General features: G+C 41.2%; 2 protein-coding genes across 6 annotated transcripts in view; one reads left to right on the plus strand and one right to left on the minus strand.

The window, feature by feature from the left end:
* The window catches only part of Lnx1 (ligand of numb-protein X 1), a 104,035-nt gene extending 84,263 nt beyond the window's left edge, over nucleotides 1–19,772 (plus strand). For both annotated transcript variants that reach the window (XM_051198349.1, XM_051198350.1), the window contains 5 exons: nucleotides 5,547–5,681; nucleotides 9,119–9,296; nucleotides 10,749–10,974; nucleotides 18,806–18,964; nucleotides 19,461–19,772. In XM_051198349.1, coding sequence (XP_051054306.1) covers nucleotides 5,547–5,681; nucleotides 9,119–9,296; nucleotides 10,749–10,974; nucleotides 18,806–18,964; nucleotides 19,461–19,596 — 834 coding nt within the window. In that variant the 3' untranslated portion in view covers nucleotides 19,597–19,772. The remainder of the gene's footprint in view (nucleotides 1–5,546; nucleotides 5,682–9,118; nucleotides 9,297–10,748; nucleotides 10,975–18,805; nucleotides 18,965–19,460) is intronic.
* Nucleotides 17,878–24,206, minus strand: part of Fip1l1 (factor interacting with PAPOLA and CPSF1) — a 63,118-nt gene continuing 56,789 nt past the window's right edge. For all 4 annotated transcript variants that reach the window (XM_051198357.1, XM_051198356.1, XM_051198355.1 and 1 more), the window contains 2 exons: nucleotides 21,647–21,784; nucleotides 17,878–20,999 (listed from right to left, as the gene is read on the minus strand). In XM_051198357.1, coding sequence (XP_051054314.1) covers nucleotides 20,852–20,999; nucleotides 21,647–21,784 — 286 coding nt within the window. In that variant the 3' untranslated portion in view covers nucleotides 17,878–20,851. The remainder of the gene's footprint in view (nucleotides 21,000–21,646; nucleotides 21,785–24,206) is intronic.

The following is a 24,206-nucleotide window of genomic DNA, read 5'->3' on the forward strand; positions in this document are numbered from 1 at the left end:
AGAAAGTAGGGGCATTCAGTAACACCGCCATATGTGTGGGTTTTTTGTTTTTTTTTTTTTTTTTTTTTTTTTTTGTTCCTTGGATGAAATAATATTTAAACATACATTATTTCACCAAAGAACTGAAAACCAGCCTGTTCAAACTTTTAAAAAGAATGTGATAGGGCTTCAGACAGAGCCAAAAAGTAAACAGTGCCCTGCTCATGTTACCTGTGTTTACTCTAAAGACAGGGTTCCAGCTCATGAGTTGTGCTTTGTACCTGGAAGAAAAAGGCAGAACTTCTGTGGTAATTTAAACATTCGAGTCCCTGGGAGCCAATAAGAATTGCCAGTGAAATAAGACCTGGTAGATCTGTGTGTGTACAGATCAGCACAGCTCATGTGAATCTAACCCCTGCTCACATAAATTGTCTTACCAGGGTCCTGGAGTAAATTTAGTGCATGTAGACTAAACTTTAAATCTCCTTATACTCGATTCTCAAAGCCTAAGAGATTACTAAATATGACTCTAAATTCCCTATTTTCTTGAGAAAGTGAGACTTGGAAATCGGTACAGCCCTTCAAGTTAAACTTTATGAGAATGAATCTCCTGTGCAGCTGTACACACAAGTGTTAAAGGGCCTGGAAACCCCACTGCCCTTTCTCCAGTGCAATATCCCCCACATGCTTCTTCCTCGTGGTGGAAGAGAAATAATCCTGGGAGTAGCAGCCCCGAGGTCCCTGAAGAGAAGTGGGGCCGAGGCAGTGGAATGGTTTTGTCCATTGACTCACCAATCATCAGATTCAGGGACCCAGGAACCACATTTTTATTTTGCCTTTATCAATGATATCTATATGACCCCGCATAAGTCATCACTGTGTTTCCATCACCACTCACTTTCTTATTCCTAAAAGACTCTGTCTTAAGGTGGATCAAGAAAGGCCCTTAGGAGTGGATGGAAGACTAAGTAGAAGGCAGCTGTCCCAACAGCTGATTCTGTAGGTGCCTGTGTCAAGGCACTGACCTTGCAAAAAATGCATCTCCTGTGGACCTAGACTGTGCTCAGGGTCTGCCTGCCCCACGGAGCACAACTGTGATATCCAGCAGTCAATTTGTGCCCCACCCCCATTTCATGTGTTTGCATAGAATAACACTATGCAGCATGCCAGAGAAGATGGAAACTTCTTGAAGTCTATAGAGTCAGTACAAGACACATTTCAGGTAAACCCACGCGAGCTACTGCTCACTTGGTGCACACCTTTGAAGCCAGCACACACCCAGAGACCAGCCTGGTCTACATAGTGAGTTTCAGGCCAATCAGGGCTGTGTGGTGAGACCCTGTCTCAAAAAACAAATTATTTAAGCATATAATATATACATTTACATATGTGATATATTATTACATAAATTACACATTATATATGATATTTTATATATTGGAGATATGTGTGTGTAATATGTCTGTATCTATACATGTGTGGGGAGGATGGTTTTTTTTTAATATATATACATTTAAAGCAGTGCAAATGCGTAATTTAATTTTAATTTTCCTTACAAATAGGGGAAACCCTTGGCTGGTGGGAAGCTTACATTGTGATATAAAGGTTCTCTATCAACTTTTGCTCTGCCTGTAATTAGCACTGGCCCTCTTGGTCACCATTTCCTGCATATGTGTGGGTGTGAAGCTAGGAATCATTCTTGCCTTCATCATTCTTGTGCCTGTACCTTGTCTCCCCTTTCATGTATCACAGTCACACCAGTGGAAACCAAGATTCTAGTGCCCAGGACCTTTTCTCAAGGCTGACTCCAGCTGCTCAGGAGTTAGTGCCAAGGCCAACACATTAGCCTACCTCATATCTACAGTGCTGTGAGAGAAAGTACACTAAATGGCCTCCCTGTGAACAGTTCATGAGGTGGCTGGTAAGAGCCCCAGAGCCAGCCTTGCAGAGGATTTATTTGCAAGTAAATCGATACCGGTGTTATTTATTGGAGTGCTGGTCCTGCCAAGGCTTCATTCTTGAGCTGGCGTTTGAAAGCCCAGTGAGAAATGTGTGCTGACAAATGGGAATGAAATAGCTTGTGCAGGTTGCTCCTTGGCAATTCGGATTTTGCCTGACCGGTTGAGCCGTGTACAACTCTGCATGATTCACATTTCCTCTCAAGAATTGCTCAAAGCATACACTGCTCACTGTCTAAGATGGACAGGACACAATGCCAGCCCAGAGCAGAAGCTCTGCCAACAGCCCTCTCAACAGTGGAGTTTCCCCAAAGATAAGAGAGCAAACCCAGGTTCTGTGATTGATGTTGTGACCTGAATGTTCATTGCCATTTATTTTCCCATGAGTTGGAGAGAGTTCGTGAAGATAACCTCTGAGTGAGGCTTGCAATCCAGAGGAAGATACGCAATTATTGCAACACTCTTCAAGGAATTGAACACAATTGGTGACGCCATAGTTCCATGTTCTGTGCTTTTCTTCATGGTGTGTTACCTGAGTGTTCCTGTGTGTGTGCCCATGCACACGCACAAACCCATGTATGTTCTGTTCTGATGCAAGCTTCAGATGTGGTGAGGGATCGCAGGGAATCCAAGGTAGACTAGCAAAGGAGGAGCACACAAGTACTGACTGGGTTGGTTAGGGCTGTGCATAAAGGAAATCCTCGCTAAATTCAAGTTTCCTCTATGGGGCTATTTGATAGCTTTTTCTGCCATGAATATGGAATGAACAGCTCACCAAGATGACCATCCATTGTTATATTTATAATACTCTTACTATGCCCAACAATTGTATTAAAAGTTAGTCTAATTTGTAACCACCCAGATGATGACCCCCAAGTTTCAAGAGAGCCTTTGAATAGCAATATCATTGTACGGAAGGTTTGGGCTGGTCAGTGCTGGACAACTGTAAGGACCCAATTGCTTTGTCAGAGTTCTTGGTTCTTAAGACCCTAGATCCTGAGGCTGAAGAGGGAGTTTTGCTCTGGAAATGAAGGTGAGAGAAGTGGTCCCTTAGTCTCTGTGGACTGCTATGCAAACAAAGTCCCCTAAACGGATTACATTAATATGAACAACAGAAATGCATTTCTTACAATTCCAACTATCAAGTTATGGGGTAGGTTCAGTATCTGGAAATGCCCCCTCCCATTTAAACCTCTGTGTATTATGCATGCATGCATATGTGTGTGTATGCATTCATGTGTGTGAGTGTGGGTATGGACATGCCACAGGAGGCATGTGGAGGTCAGAGGACAACCTAGAGTGTTGGTCCTACCTTCCACCTGTTTAAAAGTTTCTTATTGTTTGCTACTCCATGTGCCAGCCAGTTTTTCCTGTCTCTGCCTTCCATCTCACCACAGGGGTACCAGGATTACAGACCCTTGCTACCTCTCCCATTTTTACTTGGGTTCTGGGGATCTGAACCCAGGTCCGCATGCTTGTTCAGTAGGTGCTTTATCCACTGAACCATTTCTATCCCAAGGTGACTTTCTTATATGTGGCATCTTCTTGTTGTATCCTCACATGCTGGAAAGAACAAACTCTTTGATAAGGGAACTAATCCCACTCATGGGGACTGAGTCAAAGGCTTTGGTGATAAGTATTAGATCCCCAGTTATTGGGTATTCTCTGCCAATGCAATAAGCCAAATCAAACTAAATTAATAATAGCAGATTGTTGTTGTTTGTATTGTTTTGAGATAGGCTTTCTCTGTGGCTTTGGAGGCTGTCCTGGAATTAGCTCCTATAGTTCAGGCTGGTCTCAAACTCACAGAGATCCGCCTACCTCTGCCTCCCAAGTGCTGGGATTAAAGGCATGCATCACCACCACCCAGCAAGGACAGGTTTTAATAAACAGAGCAAAGCAACTCCCAGGTGACTTTCAGAAAGGCAGGAGAGAAATCACGAGGCAGGTATGGTAACTAGGTCTTAAATACCCTGTAGGTGTGGTCTTGAGCAGCCCTAGGGGAGGGGCTTTCTGAGGGGCTGGATCTGGAATGGGAGGAGTGAGACCAGAGTGGAGATTCCCAACACTCAAGGGTTAGGATTTCCACATATGAGGGGTACATACATTCAAACCACAGCCAGCAAAAAGCAAACATCTTGATTCCCACTGTCTGAGCTAATGGAGACAAGCAGAGACTGCCTGGCCTTTCTTTTGTGATCTGACTTCTCTATGACCCCATACCCATGCAGGAGAGACAGGCACATCAGTGTCTGTTTCTGCTGTGGTTAGTAGTCAAGAGCTGGGATAATGAGGCAAACCATCAGACCTTGCCTTTTTCCATCTTCCCAGTTCCCAAACCTAGTTTTGCCCAGGTACCTTTCTAACCAAATTGAGCCATGCCTCTTCCATCACCACATTTCACTAAAGTGATAGCAGGGTCTACTTGCCATTTCAATTTCAGTAATCAGCCTTGTTCCTATGAGATCCTCAGGCCTGGGGTCTCGTCTGTGTGGCCTGCAGATCTAAAACCTCAGGGGTTGGCATGTCTGGCTTCTGACACCCACAGTCAGGGATACAGGGAACTGACCTGTGGCAGAAAGTTATTTGGAATTTACTATATGGAACAAACCTTTCCAATAAGAAATACATTTGCTATTCTAAATCTTCTGCCTAAGTACCAGTGTGTGTAAGGACCAGAATTAGTGGTAGTCACTAAAGATGGTCAAGGTAATGGCTTTAGTCCGGCTGTCATCCCTGTATTCCAAAGGTTCAATGCCTGAATCTCTGAGAGTGCAGACACAGTATTTTCATTTCTGTAGTGTCAGGGTTGCTGCCTCCAACTGTCTCTCTTTACTGCTGACCACTGAGTTAGAATTGATGTACGCTGCTTCACACCGTGCACCTTGCTCTATTCAGCAAGGCTTCCAGCCATACTTGTTTGCAGCTGAGCTCACCCTTGAAAGCACACTAGAAAGATCTAACAGTGCCTCTTCAAAGGCTTGCCTGAGTCAGGCCTTTCTTAGGTTTTGCCCTGAAGAGATGTTTAGCCCCTGGTTTCTAGTTAAAGAAAGTAGTTTATGCTTTTGCCAAAATAGAAGCTGGGCACTGACATGAAAAATTTATAGTTGGGGATGGAGAGATGGCTCATTGATTAAGTGTGCACACTGTTCTTCCCAAGGACCTGAGTTCAATTCCCAGTACCCACACCCTGTGGCTTATAACTAGCTATATACCAGCTACAGGGGAATCCAATGCCCTTTTCTGGGCTCAGAGTACACCTGCACTCACATGTACATACCCACATACATACATACATACATACATACATACATACATACATACACACACACACCTACACACCGTTAAAAATAAAAAAAAAATCTGTTTTAAAATATGTATCCTTCCATCTTTGACTACATTTTTTCAAAAAAGACATCTACAGGGGTCAGGAGTAGACCTCAATGGCGGAGTACTTATCTAGCCTGCTCAGAGACCCTAGGCTCAGTCTCTGGCACTGCCTAAAAAGAAGTGCTCGACACTTTATTCTTCCATTTAATAAAGGGAGTACGCTGGTAAGGCCCTGGAGCCAGGTCTGTAAAGTGGCTAATTTGATGTCCTTTTGTCCAGGCCAGTGAAAGACGTGTTCATCTCGTCGTGTCCCGTCAGGTTCGACAGCCTAGCCCGGACATCTTTCTAGAAGCTGGCCGGATCAACAATGGCTGGTGGTCCCCAGGCCCAGGGGAGAGGAACATGGCTTCTAAGGTGAGACCCAGCCAAGTGTGTCTACAGCTCCTGCAAAGGGCTATTTCTTAGGAAAGCTGTATACTTTAATGTCTCTAAGGGCTACCTCTGGACTTTGTCATTTCAAGAAGTGCTGTTCACGAAGCTAAAAGACCAAGGTCCTATTTTCATACTTGGGAGGTAACAGGTGTCTCCCGTCCAAGCAGGAATGGGGAAGATGCTGGGGGTGTTTAAATCCCAGCTTGCAACCCTTCCAAAGAGACCAGATTTCCAGTCTAAATCAAATGTATGTCATATTTTAAACCAATGTTCCTTCTGTGTAAGAATTTTTTTCTTTCCATTCACTTTGAACTGCTGCAAGAAGTTTGCTTGGCTTCTGGTTTCTGAGTTTCCCAATCTGCCTGGAAATGATGACAGTTCCCCTGCTATTTTTAATATTTTTGTGTTTATACAAGGGACTAGGAAGATACTTATAACTCTTGAAACCCACAGGACATTAGGGAGGGCAACACTTAGACAAGCCAGGAACACTATCTTGTCTTACGGCATTCAAATCCAGAGATTTTTAAAAATTAATATTCATTTATTTTGTGGGTCTAGGTGTGTATGCATGTAGACATACATGTGCTATGGTACATGTGTAGAGGTCACAGGACAGCTCATGACATTTGGTTCTCTGCTCCCAACATATTGGTCCCAGGGCTTAAACTAACATCAGCAGGTTTAGTGACAAGCTCCTTTACCTACTGAGCTGTCTCAGTGGCCCCAGGGAAAATTTCAACTACTGTGGACCCAGCAGAATGGGTCTGTGAGTAGAATACTTCCTTCCACCTTCTTCTTTGCAGCCTTTCCTCAAGCAAGGCAAATCAGCCTAGTTTGTACTTTTGTGTGTGACTTATTAGATGCAAAGTCTACACTTCATTTAAATGGGTGTCTAATCAACACAAACACTGTCTAGTCCCATGATGATTCTAGCAGCCACTTTCCCAATAGCTGATGACCTTATGTCACTTGTTACTAAAAACAAACGGCTGGAGAGATGATGGCTCAGTAGTTGAAAACACTTGTTGTCCTTTCAGGGGACACCCTTACAACCCACCCCTGCTGCCAGTTGTTCCTAGCACCTACAAGACAGCTTGCAACTATCTGTAATCCTAATTCAAGGGGAGTCAATGATCTCCTCTCTGAGAGCCTTGCTCACACATGATGCAGATACCCATATACATAAAAATAAATCAATGTTAAAAAAAAAAAGCAATCAAACACCCTTATATGTAGCCTATTCCTGAAACAGAGAGGATGGAATGAATGAATGAATGCCCTTTCCTTCCACATCAGGCCACAAGTTGAGTTTGTTTTGTTTTGTTTGTTTTTGTTTTGTTGTGAGCAATATTTGCAGGGGGAAAAAACTCTGCTGTATAATCAGGGGGCCTGAGATTACCTTTATCCTAAATCCCTAGCCAGTCATGTCTTCACAAACCCTTAAGTTCCATGTTTATGTATACAAAGCAATCTAGACAGACCAAGTACACTCTGCTAAAGAATTTTCTGGATAAATTCCCTGGTACCTTCTTCCAAATAAATATAGTTAGTGTTTTGAAGTTATTCTGACAATATTCATTAATATAATGTGAGATTTTAAAATACCTTATACAAAGCTTATATCTAAGTAATGAATTCAGTTGAATTAAGCAGAATGTGTTATATTTTCATTCACTAAACTACTAAAAATGAGGCCTGTGACACAGTGAGGCTTTATAATTCCTTCCCCCCTCCTACTGTGAGCTATGAAAAGCCTGGAGTGTCTAGTCAGATCTCTGCTACAGCCCTGTGTCATGTGTCTGAATTCCTGGGAAACCAGGTCTTTCCATTCATACTTCTACCTGCCTTCCAAAATGCTCCCACCACCTGAAAAGTGAAGTACATGACTGTTTGATGATTGGTTTTTAAGGTGACTTTGGAAAACAATATGACATTTGGAAACAGGAGTTTAAATGCTCCAAGAAATACCAATGAAAGAAAGCCAAGATTTGTGGGAACAGAAAAGTTATCCAGTTGAAGAGTTAAACACTAACAGGCACCATCGTGAGTCCTGGGGTCACCCCTGTGAGAGAGGAAGGGGAACATGACCAGAGAAGTGACACAGAGACATGTTAACCATATCTCAGCAGTGATTTTTATATCAACCTATAGGGTGCATGGGTAGCCCTGATGCTTTTCAGATGTCTAAAATGTTGATGTTTTAAACCCTAGGTAAACATTCTAAAATCTGAACATTCCATATAGCTTCTTAGTTGCCCATATTTTTTAATCGGCTTGAACTATATTTCACCATAAGTCGGGTTTTTATGCTTTAGGAACAATCCAAGGTCTCCAATGTAGGGAGTGAGGAGAAAAGACAGACAGAGAGGATTATGTCTGCTTTCCTCCTTCCACTCCAAGTTGGGCAACTCAGCATGATGAATTTACTGAGAACTTTGGGTTTCTCCATCACTACCATCAGTCTCTCTCACACACACTTCTCAGTGATATTTGGAAAGTACCCAAAATGGGAAAGATGGATAAAACAAAGCAAATTTCTGCATGTGTGCATGGTTTGCATGCATGCACGTGTGTGTATTTACAAACATGGGTGCATGTGCATGCTTGAGTGTGTGCACGTGGAGATCACAGCATGGCATCAGGTGTCTTCCTTGGCTGTGCTCTATCATACTCCTTGAGATTGGATCTCTCGCTGGAGCAGAGCTTGCCTATTTCCTTGCTCTGTCGATCTCTGAACTCTAGATTACACTTGAGCCACCATCTTTATAGGCCTGTCCTTTCTTATATGAGTGCTGCAGATCCAGTGGTCCTCAGACTTGTGCAGCAAGGATTTTGGCCCCCAAGCCATCACCCAAGGTCTTTTTTTTTTTTTTTTAATTTTTAAACATAGAAAAGCTTGCTGAGCTAACAAGATGGCTCAATGGGTAAAGGCATTTGCTATCAAGCCTGACAGATTGTCTTTGATTCCTGGGACCCATATAACGGAGCAAGAGAACCAACTTCTGCAATTCGTCCCCTGAACCCCACGTGCATGCTATGGCATGTGCCCCCCAAAACCTCCACACACACACAATAAATTAATTTTAAATGTGAAAAGATATACTGATATTCATGAGCAATGAAGTTGACCTACCACTGTCAAAACTGGATGACTGCCTTGAGAGATTTGGGATACAGTTGACTTTGTAAGCTCCAGATTTCTACCACTGTCTCCAGGCTGTTCCCTGTCTGTTTACTCTTCCGTTTCGAAATGTAAACTTTTGGAATCTGTGATGCTCTAACTCTGTTACGTGATGGTTCTCTTTGTGAGTTCTCGACGACACTGGGCACCACCACCTTATTGATGCATTGAAAACTGTGTGTCTGTGGAAATGCCTTGTGAGTGCATGTACCATGTTCTTTGTCTGTACCTTCAGCCTCTCCATCCTGCAGCCACTTGTCATGAGAAGGTTGTAAGTGTCCGAAAAGACCCCAGCGAATCTCTCGGCATGACCGTTGGAGGGGGAGCATCACACAGGGAATGGGACTTGCCTATCTATGTCATCAGTGTTGAGCCCGGAGGAGTCATAAGCAGAGATGGAAGAATAAAAACAGGTACAAAGTGAAGAGGATTAAGGTGCTGGGGTGCAGAGCCTCGGGAGGAGTTAGCAGCTTGCTGAGTTAGCTAACTGCTCTCTCAGAGTCCAGGAGAACATGTGAGAGGGAACTGGCCGTCATGGCTGTGCCTCTTTGACTAGGATGAACATGTGTGTAGCTGTAGTTCAGGCTCGCCCCTCTTAGTGCATGTGAGCGGATGCGAGGCTGCTTTGCTGGGCAAGCTTAGAGTCCCTAGACTTTTCTGGCATGGACAGACAGTCACTAAACCCATGAGTCATGTTCTTTCTAAGGCATAATTTAGTTCCACACATTCTAACTGGTTCTTTGCCAGGAGTGAAACTGATTGATGAATTATGCCATTTTGTGGGCTCAATCAGTTAATAGATGTCAATTCAGTGGTATAATTAAATACCATAGAAGGAACTTGCTCGTTAGTAAGAAGTAGACCTCTGTTATCCACTCCTGTGGATACATGACAGGAAGTATGCAGTTTACCTCTGCAAGGATGTGTTTAAAACACTGTTCAAGCACATGAAAGAGGTTGCCTAGGCAGAGGAATTGTGCTTTTAAAAAGCCCAGATTTAAGACAAAAATAAAGTTTCTCAAGTACAGTCACTCTGCCTGATGAGCTGGGAGTTTGGGGGGAGGGGGAGTTGGTGACATGGTACAGGATTTAGTCAGGGTGTGCTTCTTTTCCAGACAGCAAGCATTTGAGGCCACCCATTGTCATTTTCGTCCTGTCTACAATTATTCCATATGAAAAAGAGGATGTATAAAAGGCACCCCCCCTTCCGAAGAAACCAAGAGATAAATTAATTAGAAAGCAAGGATAGGAAAGTAGCTCTTAACATCTCTTGCTGCTCGGCAAGCACCTGAGTGGAGAATGATGAGGTCTGATGAGAAGTGACTTAATGAGAGGATATGACATACAGGAGTGAGTACTTGTGCACAGAGTCGGCACGTAGTTACTGCTGGCTCTGCACGGCATGAAAGAGTCAGTGACTACAAATGGTACCCGCTTTCCATCTCTGTGAAAGCTCAGGACCAGGCCTATTCTTGGTCTGCTCTGAACTCCTGAGCCGGACACGGACTCCTCTTTAGGTCCCTGTTTGTTGGCAGCATCCCACACATCAGGCTTTGTGCACGCATCAAAGCTCTTTATAGATTGTTCTGTGTGCGAAAGAAAACAGGAAATTGGAAGAGTGAATTTGTAGATTGTCTTTGGCTAAGTAACAAACAAAGCTAGCTCACATAAGGCAACAGGTGAACATTGGTAGGTAATCTGAAGAGACTCCCAACAAGACATTCCCATGTGCTCATGTCACTATGAGCTCAAGAGACACACGGCTTCTCACCCTGTCCATATGTACAGTCAGCCTTTGTCCTGTCACACATGGATCAGAACTCCATTTGCACTCACTGAGGATGCTTCTGCTTCTCTGGCCTCAGGTGACATTTTATTGAATGTGAACGGGATTGAGCTCACAGAGGTCAGCCGGACAGAGGCTGTTGCCATATTGAAGAGCACATCCTCCTCAGTGGTACTCAAAGCCTTGGAAGTCAAGGAACAGGAGCCCCAGGAAGACTGCAGCCCAGCAGCCCTGGACTCCAACCACAATGTGACCCCGCCTGGTGACTGGTCCCCATCCTGGGTCATGTGGCTAGAATTACCACAGTGAGTCCTGATTTAACACACCTATGGATTATGTTTCTTAAACCACTCTTTCTTTCACTGTCTTGGGCTGATTCATGGGCAAGAGAATCTTACTAATAAGACTCAGTCTTGTTTGTAGGACTATTTGAACTAATTCTATCTTCTGTAGGTGAATGAAAATCCAAATAGATATCATAGGGAAGGTGTGAAAGTCTTTGGAGAACTTTCTAGGTGCTTTCCCAGAGTTTGCAGAGTTAACAGATGGCTCTTGTAGCAGGGAGTGTAGCTGATTGACAAAACTTGCCTGTGTCCAAGCTCACAAGCTGAGCTCTGTTCAGGTCAAGTTTTATCTTTGCATGAAGATGATTGGGAACTGCAGAGGCTGCAACCACACTCAGGCTTCTAGAGGCTCTGACTACACTTACAGCAGGACCACAGAGCACGATGGCTTCATAGTTAAGTGTCTGGTTCTTGATGATTCTTCTCAGAACATCTCTTTTCCATGACTCTCCTGGAAAGTTCTTTAGGAAGCAACTGGGTTGCCATTTTACTGAGGTACACCTGGAGCCTTACAATGAACTATAAAATTACCTGACCCGATGACTCGAAAGGAAGATTTGGAGAGCCCCCCACAAAAATGGCTATGTACATGAATTGTGACCATTCAAAGGACAGATAAACTTTGCTTCCCTGGACCAGAGCATAATTTACCGGCCTTTAGATTGTTGCCTCTAAAATGTGTAGCTTAGATGTTAAAGATGTTATTGCTGGTGATGGATGTACTGGAGTAGGATGAGATAGTGAAATTGGGCTGGACATTTGGTCTTGAAACTTTTTCTTGAAGGTAGAGATAACTCTTATTTTGTAGCTTCGAATATAACTTGGTCTAGATTCTCTTTGGCGTCTCCACTAGTTGATGCATTACATTTTAAATCTGTAGGTCTTTAAAAGTCCTTAGAAAGTGGGACACTGAGCATTGAGGCAGTTTAAACACTTTACAACTGAGCCTTCCTCCCTCCAGCCTCCACTCTGAAACAGAGCCTTGGTATGCAGCCTAGGCTGGCCTCAAACTTGCAGCAATGCCCTTTTCTCTTACCTTCCAAGTGCTGGGATTATAGGTATATGTTATCTTACCATGCCTGGCCCATCTTTGAAATTGTTCTCTGCATTGAGCTCTTGCTGACTGCACAGAGAAATTGCTGCCTATGTATTTTAAATCACAGTAATATGATTATCAATTTTATATTCTATGGAGCCATTTCATTTGTATAAAATTTTTCTAGTTATTTCTTTTCTGCCACCTCTCCCCGCCTGTTTTCTTGTGTGGCATTAATTCTGTTGGTTCAAAAATCTTTGAGCGGGATAGTTTTTTTTTTTTTTTTTTTTTTTTTCTCTGAGAAGCTGTCTGATGAAGGCTGATAAAGAGAAAGGATCAGAGCCATATTCTAGGTACTAGATCTGTTTGGTATAGGGTTTGTGCATTCTCCTAAACCAACTGAGGTCAGCCTAGCAGGCTACTCACAACGCCCTACCTACCATACTCAGGCTCCTATTTCCCACATGGGTATCTGCTTTGATTCTCACTACTTTGCATATGTCGGTCTTCTCTGTCAAGCTGAACCTGAGAAAACCTGCCTGCCCACTTCTGGTGTGGTTAGAGCAGGCCTTCACTGTGATTTGTTGGTTCTTGCCCCGCTATCGTGTCCTCTCTACCCAGTTTCCTCTTTGATGCTCTCTGCCCTTTGGCAGCTCTACTTCATACATGGTAACTCTTCATTTTGCTTAAGATGAACTGCATTCTCCACTTCCAGGTTTGCTAGTCAATTTGATAGTGAAATTTAGTGGGCAATGGGAAACTTATTCTGCCAGATTGAAACTTGAAAAACACACAGACTTGATACAAATACACTGGCATTTTTCAGGCCTCTGTCCTGTCCTAGGCACTGTGGTACTCATGATGTGAGCTCCAGTGGTATGGCTTCAGTTTCCATGGGGTGTGGGGTAGGGAATCCACTCCCACCCATAATCTTGAGTACTCAGAGCCTCAAGATACCTAACCCCTCCTCCCCTTACATGTCTCTAGCCATTAGAGGCAAGTGATGTAGAATAAGCAATTCCAAACCACACTTTGGCAAAATTCATTTTAACTGATTGCTATATTTAGACTACAAATAAGCCTCTAAAATACATACACAGAAATATTACAAATACATTTCATCCTTCATTCAACAAAGCTCGAGGGGAAAATAATTGTCCTAATATACGATCTTGCCAGTCACCTAAGGGCCTCCCCACAATGAAGAGAGGTGTGTGTCAGCAGGCTTAGAATCAACACACTATTAGCATTGTGTCTCGAGACACAGGCAACACAGGGCAAGAATCTAAGCCACGAAGGGTGCCCTGGTGTGCCATACCGGCACTGCCATGTGGAACCAGCGGGTGTCAGGTTTGGGCAACAGGAAAGAGTAAAAGTCAGTGATAAAGGAGCAGATAAAAGCGTGTTATTAATAGTGCACTCGTTGATAGCACTGTTCCAGACATTTTGCCAGCTATACAAATTATCAGCTGCCATTCAACAGGAGACTGGGATGACACTGATGACATTTTACTTTGTTGGCTCTCAGGGCCCACATTCCACATCTGGAAGTCTTTCAAGGCATGCTCTCATCTGGACCAGCGGGATAGAAATATGCATTAACTCACTTCTCTTCTTGCCTAAGAATTTAACCCTTTCCTCTCCTGAAGCACCTAACATATTTTATTCGGGATTGCCAATATTCAATGGTAAGGAAACAGGCACCAGTGTTTTTTTTTTTTTTTTTTTTTTTTTTTTCCTAGCTTTCATCATGAGATAGGTCCACTGTGCTGGTACGGCTAAGCCAGGCAGTCTAACAGTAGCCCTGAAGTAACTAATGCTTATGAGCCCTGAACAAGAGTCAGGGTCCCTTCCCAGAGCTTCACACACTCTCTGCACACTTCACTCTCTTGAGAATCGCAGGCTGTGTGACTCAGTAGGAAATGAAGGCTCAAAGCAGTCAGATGACATGCTCAGGCTGCATGGCAGAGCCACCAGCTGAGCCTGCCATTCTTGACTTAGTCTATTATTTTAATCACGATGCATTTTAAGTTGGAAGCATCCCTGAGAACGCTAATCCTATATTTAGCTTTAGTACTTTATGTCTTTTTGTTTCTACCATAGAGCAAGTTTTCTAGAGGAGTTCACATAACATTCCCACACAGGATAGTACAAATAGCTTTCACTGTTGCTTGCCCCTTAGGTAGGCTACACTTTCTAGTAATTTTCCTTACCACCTTCCTTGTGTGACTGTGAAGTCCCATTAGTCAAAAGCAAAATTCAAGAGCAAAGTTATTTTTAAAGATACATTGAACATTTGCCCCCAAACCTACTATAGTTAACATGTAAAATGATGCATTTTAATGTTTACCATAAGGGTGGACCTTTCAAAAGAAAAACATGTCTCATGTTTCTGAAGGTCTGGAACTGCTGTTGAGTAACCATTTGCTAATGAAATAATGAGTCCCTTATGTGCTGGGAAAATCCTTTTACAGACTTCAGAATCTAGGGGACAAGACGATATCATGATAAAAGTGTCTATTATTATTCTGAAAGTAATAACTAAAGCTCAGCAAATCATTTAATAAGAGTCCCATTTGAGCAGATTTTTTAAAAATCCCACTGGATTACATGTGCTCTTTGCCTGGGTGGCTGAACATCCATCCCCTAAAGAGATAATTTGTTCATGACCTGAAATGCAATAGAGTAGCCGGGTAGCAAAAAGCAGGGAGAGCAGTCAACACAGGGGCCCTAAGGAAAGTACAGAACCTATCTGACCTAGGAGGTAGCCACAGAAAAAAGTTCTACATTATACCCAAGGTTGAAATTAGCGGTAATGTTTACAAGTTAAGTTGGGGCAAGAAGTTAAAATATAAGAACAGACAGGGCTAATGCAATTTTTAAAAAGAACAAACTAGTTACATGGTCAATTTTCTGTTCACAGGGTAAGCTTCATCTATTGTTTTCCCAAACTCAGCCATTGTTTTTCTTCTATGAATACATTAATTTATAAACCTAGTGCTTTGGATTTGTGATTCCAATATAAAAAAAAATGATGAAAACTTTTTAAAATCTTTTTAAAAAGATATAGGTCAAATTAAGACCAAAGTATTCAAAATCAGTTAATTCTCTGTGGGTAAAATGATGCAATAATCCAAAGTATGGCGAAGTAATTCATGATCTCTGGTGCTTGGACACCATGGGGAAAACCTTACAATTCAATCCAGTTTGGTTGATGGACTTAGTTGACATTGTAAGCTTTTTGTTTTTTTAAGAGGACGTGCCTTCTTTGTCTTAGTATCCCTCTGACTTAAACCCAGGCAAAGCAGTGTTTCAAATGCTTTGTTGAGTAAATTGGTATAGGCAGAAGATTTAGAGAAAATTTCAAGAATAATGAGATTTGTGTAAATGTTGTCTTAGGGTTTTCTATAGCTGTGAAGAGACACTATGACTATGGCAACCCTTACAGTTGCAGAGGTTCCATGCATTGTCATCATGGCAGCATGCAGGCAGATGTGGAGCTGAGAATGCTACATTTTGCAGGCAACAGGAAGTCGACTTAGAGTCACACTGAAGGAAGCTTGAGCAAAAGAAATCTCTGGGCTCACTCTTACAGTGACACATTTCCTTCAACAAGGCCACACCTCCTAATAGTGCCACTCCCTTTGAGGACCATTCTTTCAAACCACAAATGTTTAGCCTGCTATGTAGATGTGTGTGCCGCATGCATGTCTGGTGCCTGCGGAAGTTAGAAGAGGGTTATTTGGATCCCCTGGAACTGAAGTTACAGACATTTGTGAGCTATCACGTAGGTGCTGGGAAGTGAACTTGTGTCCTCTCTAGCTCCAAGTCTGAGCAGCTCAAGACTTCTCATACTCAATTCACTCACTGAAGCTAAATTTCTCTGTAAGCCTAATCATAACCAAACTGGGAAAAATGACCAAAGCCCTTGCCATTCCTTATGCCAAATCTTTCTCAATTAAGCCTAAATTGAGAGAATGAGCTCAGAGTAGGAAAAAAACTCACACTTCTATCCAGAGGGTAAAGTCACTTAATCTCAAAGGTCACTGATCAAAACCAGCTGCCAAATTTCCCAGTAGGGAATGAAGTAATGCAAAGAGGGGGAAAAAAAGGGGGGGTGCACCAGTTCCAACTATCAGCCTGACTATGAATGGGGGTTTAACATACTGAGATCTTGCTGTTACAAAAAGGCAAATAATCAACACAGTGAAAGGCAAATAAAAGGGTAGCACATGAGTACCTTTTGAATGGATGCTACAGGAGGAAAAGGGTTGTGCATAGTCACTTATATTCCCCAATGTTGGCATGGTATATACATTCTAAAAGCTGACCCCAAAGCTGATGCCTTCTCCACTATGAAGAGTCTAGGAAAACAGACACATTTGTAATTTAATATTAAGTTGAAAACATTAATAGTTTAGCTAGTTGTGTTTATAGATGATCACCATAAACTATCTGAACAGTCAAATAAGGCCCACAGAAATACTTACTGAAAAAATAAACAATTGTCCAAACCTAACAATTGTCCAAAGAATGAGATGGCTTAGTTTCAGCGACTGCTCTTCTGCCTACTTATGTTTTAAAGAGTTGTCACTGGTAGATTTAATCACACTGCTGGATAGGAATCATCTAATTACACTTTTCTACCAAAAAACTAGGCACATATCCACCAACAAGTGGTTCTCAACTCATAGTCATGACCCCCAGGACAAACCTCTATGTTAAAAAATACTTACATTACAATTCACAATAGTAGCAAAATTACAGTTATAAAGTAGCAACAAAAATGATTTCATGGCTGTGGGGAGGGTCACCACAACATGAGGAACTGTATTAAAAGAGTTGCAGCTTTAGGAAGGTTGAGAACCACTGCCCACCAAGGTGGGGAATATGTGATGCTTTTCCCAAGTAGCCAAAATGGAACTTAACAGTGTGATATCCAGGAGACTTCTGCTCCTACAGGATGCATGTGCTGCTGAAAGGAGGTTTACTGGCAAATAAGACAAGTACTTAACAGTAAAAATGAGTTTTCACTAAATAAAATTCATTTATCTTTTCTTATTATTTCAGTGTAAGAAAATGTTGTACATGATGCCAATGCATACAAAACAAAAATGGACTTGTTTTATTTCAGATGAAAGCAACAACATGAAAAGAATTTGTATTAGTCAGGGTTCCCTAGAGGAACAGAACTGAATGAATATGAATATATATGGGACTTATTAGAACGGCTTATAGAATATGGTCCAGCTAGTCCAACAAAAGCTGTCTACAAACAGAAGGTCCAAGAAGCCAGTAGCTGTTCAGTTCCTCAGGCTGGATATCTCAGTGTAGGCTAGAATCCCAAAGACTTAGGCTCTAATGTCTCACCGGAATGGACTTGCTGGTGAGAGCAAGAGCAAATGGGCAAAGAGAGCAAGCTTTCTTCTTCCATGTCCTTTACACAGGCAGCCAGCAGAAGTGTGGCCCAGATTAAAGATCCATCTTCTCACCTGAAAAGATCTGGATTAAAAGAGGTCTTCCCATGCCTGATGGTGGTGGCACACCCCCTTAATCACAGCACTTGGAAGGCAAAGGCAGGCAGGTCTACAGAGTTGAGTTCCAGGACATCCAGGGCTGTTAAATAGAGAAACCTCATCTCACAATAAACAAAAAAGTGGGTCTTCCCACATCAAATTATTTAATTAAGATAAAAAAAAGTTCCCCACAGGTATGCCCAACCACTTGAGTTTCTTCCAGATGTAGTCAAGTTGAAACCAAGAATAGCCATCATAGTTGTTAAATGGTGAGAAAGACCAGCAACCAGTATAAAGACCAAACTCCATTGCTTAACATTTCACAAGATCATTTTTATTGATTATCAAAAAGCAGTTGATTATTTTAAGGTACAGTCTATAAACAAAACATCTTCATTTCTACCAACATAAAAATGCTATCTTCCAGTCAAAGCAGTTCCTAGACCATAGACACACATGGTAGACAAGGGATCCCAGAGCCAACTCCAGCTCCTGACACCCTTTCCTACTGCACTACAGCAGTTTGCACTTGGCTCTAACAATCACAACTACCCTATTGAGGATTCTACTCATTCTTATGCCCGCTATGGTCTTTCCTTCTCCAGTTCCTTTTGAACTCTCCAGTCAGGTTATGCCATGTTGACTTTATTCCTACAACTCTTCTACTCTTTTTTGATCCACTTCCCATTCATCTTATGTCTACAGTCTTCTTTGTTTCTGTGAGTATACACCAGTATTTTTCAAGGGTCAATAGTAATTCTACACTTAATGAAGTTCATTAGCTTAAGTTAAAGTTATTTTCATCATGATTATTTCATTGTGAATCACTTATTCAAAGAAAGTTTGCCTTCTTTAAGAATTATGTAAACTCACAAATATATAAAAATTATATTCCCTCAGTAGTCTCCACTTTGGCTTATCATTAGAAGTATGAGGCATATCCAATGTTTGGTCCATATGTCCATGCATTACGTTGTCCTTAGCCAAACCATAGTCATCTTTTTCAGCAGAGACAAACAGAGCACAATAATGAAATCCTTTTGTTGGAAGGGTAGGGTATTTAGCTGTGGAAGAGATCAAACACAAAAGCTGCTAAGAGCATGAAAAGTTACTGTCCTTTCTGAGGCAGACATATGCATGTATTATTTTACTTTTTTTAAAATGTCCAAAAATATGAATGAGGGATGAAGTCACAATTAGTGAACTCAACTGTACATACACTAATTATATTCTATTTCAGGTACTTCTGTAACTGTAAAGATGTGACACTACGGAGGAACACCTCGGGAAGTCTGGGCTTCTGCATTGTAGGAGGTTATGAAGAATACACTGGGAACAAACCTTTTTTTATAAAATCCATTGTGGAAGGAACGCCAGCATACAATGATGGAAGAATTAGGTAAAATAATATTCAAGTATTTTGTTTTCTACATGTAAAAACTTGGCCCCACTTGAAAGAAAGCATATATTTACATTCTTGAAGAGTGAGAAATTAAAACATGAGTGTGCTAGTTAAGTTTAAGAAATTCAAACTTAAGCTGGGCGGTGGTGGTGCATGCCTTTAATCCTAGCACTCAGGAAGCAGAGGCAGGTAGATAGATCTCTGTGAATTTGAGGCCAGCCTGGTCTACAAAGCAAGTTCTAGGACAGCCTAGGCTGTTACACAGAGACACCCTTCACCCCCCCACACCAAATAAAAACAAAAAACAAACACTGGCCTTGGTCCCATATTGCAATTTCCTATATTATTATATCTTCTGCAAGATGAATGGAGCTTGGAGAATTTAAGTGAAGAGGGAAAAAAATCTAATTAGAGTTAAATTGGACAAATATGGCAAACACTACTACCACCTAAGCCCACCAAGTAATTGTGATGCCAATCCTGTTTTTCTTAGATGTGGTGACATTCTTCTCGCTGTCAATGGGAGGAGTACGTCTGGCATGATACACGCCTGCTTGGCAAGGATGCTCAAAGAACTTAAAGGGAGAATTACTCTCACTATTGCTTCTTGGCCTGGTACATTTTTATAAAACCAACAATGGATCTTAGAAAACAGAAAAAAGATCACAGGCTAGGTAAAACTGTATTTATCTTGTCAATTTTTATATTTAAAGATTATATTGTAAAAAATACCAGAAAAGTATGATATTGTGAAAACAAGTGACACCTCAGAATGTTTTCAAAAATAAAAACCGGTAAGTTTTTATTTGGTGTGGAGGATTCCTCATCACTCCAAACTTTTAAGTTTATATTTTTCTATTCAATAAAAATCCCATAAAAATCTATATGGTATATGTGGAGTTCAGGGAGGAGCATATTACAGGGATTTAAATTTAATAGTAGAGAATTTAAAATGAGAAATAAATCTTTTCTAAATGCTAGCCATCCTCTTACCTGTGGCTCTAAGTCATTCTTTCATACACCATGTTCCTAGCCACTAAACACTGCTGTTCTGTATTCCCTCCTGGACTAAGTCCATATTTTAAGCTTGGATTTTTTTTGCTTTACTAAGAAATAACGGACCTAACACTACTGTCATTGAGTTTATTTTTATCCTTAATATGGTAATGGTATTAAAAAAAAACAACCTACATTGTACTCTACCAATGAGCCTTGGAAAACATGTTAACAGCAGCCAAACAGCCTTGACCCTAGCTCAAACAGATGGCCATGGAATGGTACAGCGCTGTGCTAGTCACAACTGGATCTACACATGTGCCTGTTAGAAAGTACACAGTTACATCACAGGGCCACCCAAATGCCTCCTACCTTCTATGAATTTAGTTATAAAAATGGCCCTTTTAGTTACCACGGACCCAATTTCAGAACAGTGAAACCCTGCTAGAAAGGCAGTGATGCCAAGGAAGTGTCCATGTTCTTGAAAATGCAGGAGACTATAGTAAGGTGAAGAGCAGCTTCGCTGCAGGGGGTCTTTGCAGCACCTCTTTTGCAACAGTATCTGAATAACCAGAAAGCTGGCCAATGTGAGTCCTTGACTTTCATCATACTGTTTACACATAGCCAAGCTTCTCTAAATCCCCTGCTGACTCATTCACATTACTTTCTTGGATATAAAGTCATTTCTGTCTTTTATTCTTTAAATATTACAAGACAAAGATTTTTTAACTTAACACAGAAAAATGCACATTTTTATTTTGGAAAAGAAAAAGTTAACGTTTCATTCTAACAGAACAAGATTAAGGGTATATTTCTTCAACATTATCCAGAAAAATAAGAAGATTTATAGCATCTATTTCTGGGACTGACAGACAAAGAAGGCGGAGCCTACTCGGCAGGGGCAGCTTCAGCACTCTCCTGTTCAGGGACGGGCTCACTGCCAGCCTCTTTCCCTTCTTTGCTTCTTTTAGATTTTTTGTGCTTGTGTCTCCTGTGACTGTCCCCTTCTTCACTCTCATGACGACGTCGACTGTTACTGCAGGAAAAGGAACTGCGTTTAACAATGCTTAATGACAAACTGTGACCAATCAATCTGGTCTAAATAATCAATAAGCCTGGATTTACGTTAAACCCACTTGTTTTCTGATGAACATATTTTGCATTAGATTTTACATAGATTATGTTATGGGGTTATCTTCACCCACACCATCCCAGACTCCATTACTCTGTCTGAAAGTCTTTGTGAATTAGAAACTGAAACATAATAACTAGGAACAGGAAATGCTATTTTATAGGGTCAATTTTCAAATACAAGGAGCATTAAAATCGATTCTAATTTTTTGTTTTAGAACTGCAGGCCCGATTTTTATTTAAACCAAATAGCACTTTAATATTATAAACATTGTCTCATATGCCCAAATTCCCCTCTACCAAAGAGATATAATATAAAACCCAGATATCTTGTTTTGTCTGAGAGATATTAAAAGAATTTAAAAATTGTTGTTGATGCCCATAAGGAAGGAACTATGACAATCTGCTCCTGGTCTTCTAGATAGAAACAGTCTTATCTATCGGTTAGCTATATGAAGTATTGTTGCTTCCTAAAAGGCAGACTGGGTAACTATTCCCCCAAACCCCCCAGACTAAGGTGGGTCACTATTAAGTCACTATTATAGAGCAAACCTGCGAGAGGACTTGTGTCTGGTTTCCTCTTTCTCTCTGTGACGTCGTTCTCTGTGTCGTTCTTCTTTTTCCCGACTAGCTCTATGGCGCTCATAGCCTCTTTCCGCATATTCCCTGTATCTGTATCGCTCTTCATCACTAAAATGGAAAGGGAACACTGATATCAAGACTATTAATTTAGCTGACTGTAAGAGGAAGAGCTTCTGAAGCCTAACAGAGGCCTGCATACTAACTTCTTATATTGGAAAACAAGTAACACAGCTAACTTAAGGAAACAGCATACTTTGAAAAATGGCCATCTGTTGTTACATCTGCTCTGTGCCATCTCAGTTTTAATGACAGGCTTCATATTTGAATGTCACAATTTATTTCTGGAAAAAAAAATGACACTTGAAGATTTAAATTTTAATCAGCAGGTTATTTCATTTTGCTTCCATTTTATAATTAAATGGAATTAAATTTATCAGGTATCTATTTTTAAGTCTTATTTGCAACATACTGGCCATGTGGTAGATTCTAAGAATGAATGTCTCACAATGGCTTCCACAGTGAAGACGGGTAGATAATTTTTTTTCTAAGTGTCAGAAGAAATAGTGTAACTTGCCCCCACCTCTGTACACAAGGATACATATGAAGAAAAATGAGACATCAACGCCTGCATACCACATAGAACACATGAACTGGACATCCCAGCTACCTAACTGACACATGGCTAAAAATTTCAAATGCACAAATACATGTTAAAGCTCTATTTTCTAATTTTGGATAGAATTAGAGACTCAGCAAACAGAACTGATTACCAGAGTTAGCAGGTGTTTTTTTATGACTTTTCCCTTCTTTTACATCGCTTAACTGACATTCTTTTCTCCATTTTACTAATCCTTTAAGTTTTTCATTTTTTTTTCCCCCTTTTCTCTTTTCTTCTCACTATGCAGCCCGTGTTGGCAAATGAATTAGCTCTTCTTGTCTCACCTTCCTGAATGCTAGATTACACACATGAACTACCATGCCTGGCTTTCCCCTTTTTGTATTTCACATGGAAGTCAAGATTGTTTAAAACCTAGTTATCAGAAAATTCTGTCATTTGGAATGAACAAGCATCTTTTAGGATATTGCCAAAAAGCTTCAGTTTTTAAAAATATGTTCAATACAAATAATTATCAGTTTGTATGCAGCAACAGGATGTTCAAGAATCTGAGTGGGATTAATAGTATGAAGGGAAAGCATAAGTGGTATACAGAACAAGCCAGCCTGTGACCACCTAGCAAAACAAGTGGCTCAGCAATGATGTTTAATGCCAGAACACACTACTGCCTAAATAAACATCTAGGATATATTAAGATTGTAAACATGCTGGGCATTGGTGGCGCATGCCTTTAGTCCCGGCACTCGGGAGGCAGAGGCAGACAGATCTCTGTGAGTTCGAGGCCAGCCTCTCTCTGTAGAGAGCTAGTTCCAGGGCAGGTTCCAAAAAAAAAAAAAAAACCAGAGAAATCCTGCCTTGAAAAACAAACAAATAAACAAAAGATTGTAAACATTTTCTAGAAACATGTTTTAATGTACACGTATGTATATGTACATGTATGGGTACACTCATGTTTTCTCCCTAAGAAGAATGTCTTTATAGGCAGTGTATGACAACAGGCAGTGCCCAGCACATTCTGCCTTCACCACTTCTAACACTAGAACATCACTCCTTGAAATCTGTTTTCCCATTTTTAACTGACAGTCTTTTTCAAGGTTTCTATAAAAGTGACAATACTTATCAAGCTCTTAGTGTGAGAGTAGGAGCCTGACAGGAAGGCACTTGCTGCCAAGCCTGACAACTTAAGTTTGATCCCCAGGTTCCATATTATAGAATGATTGAAATGACGCCTACAAGTTGTCCTCTGACCTCTAAAGAGGAACTATGGGATGAACACAGTGTAATAAATACATGTAACTCTTCAATGAATTTAGTACCTAATTTTTTCAGAAGCAGACCACTACAAAGGTTACTGGGCCTCTAATAATCTCTCTCCAAGGCAAACCAAAGCAGCACAGCAGCAAATGAACATTACAATTAACTCCATTAACAAATGAAGTTCCTCTGAAAGACTCAACTAGGCTACATGGAGGAATGAAGGCCAGTTATTTTACAATTTTGTCATGTGTAGCTCCCTTGCCCCTGCCCTTGTCCCAAAGCCAATTCTTGCTAGTTCTGAGGCCTCTAGATTCCACAGGCAGCCACACAATGGGAACCTACTAAGAACAGACTGCTGGCGAGTGTCCCTGCATGGAAACAGCGGCACCTCCTCCGCCTTTCTGATAGGTACAAGGGCTCCTCCTGGCCTGGAACTCATTAGAGCACATTTCAAACATCCTACAGCACCCGGCCTTCTTCCTAGCCCATAATTAAAGTGCCTTAAAAACAGATGTTAAAACTGGTCTCTCATTTTCAAAACAATGACCCTGTAATTTGTAATGCAACACATACCATATACATTTTGTTTTAGAACATTTTGGTCAGTCTTTAGAAACAAATAGCTTGTACTTCTCATGTACAGGTTTCTAGAACACA

Source organism: Phodopus roborovskii, unplaced genomic scaffold (genome assembly GCF_943737965.1).
Source record: "Phodopus roborovskii unplaced genomic scaffold, PHOROB, whole genome shotgun sequence".
NCBI lineage: Eukaryota > Metazoa > Chordata > Mammalia > Rodentia > Cricetidae > Phodopus > Phodopus roborovskii.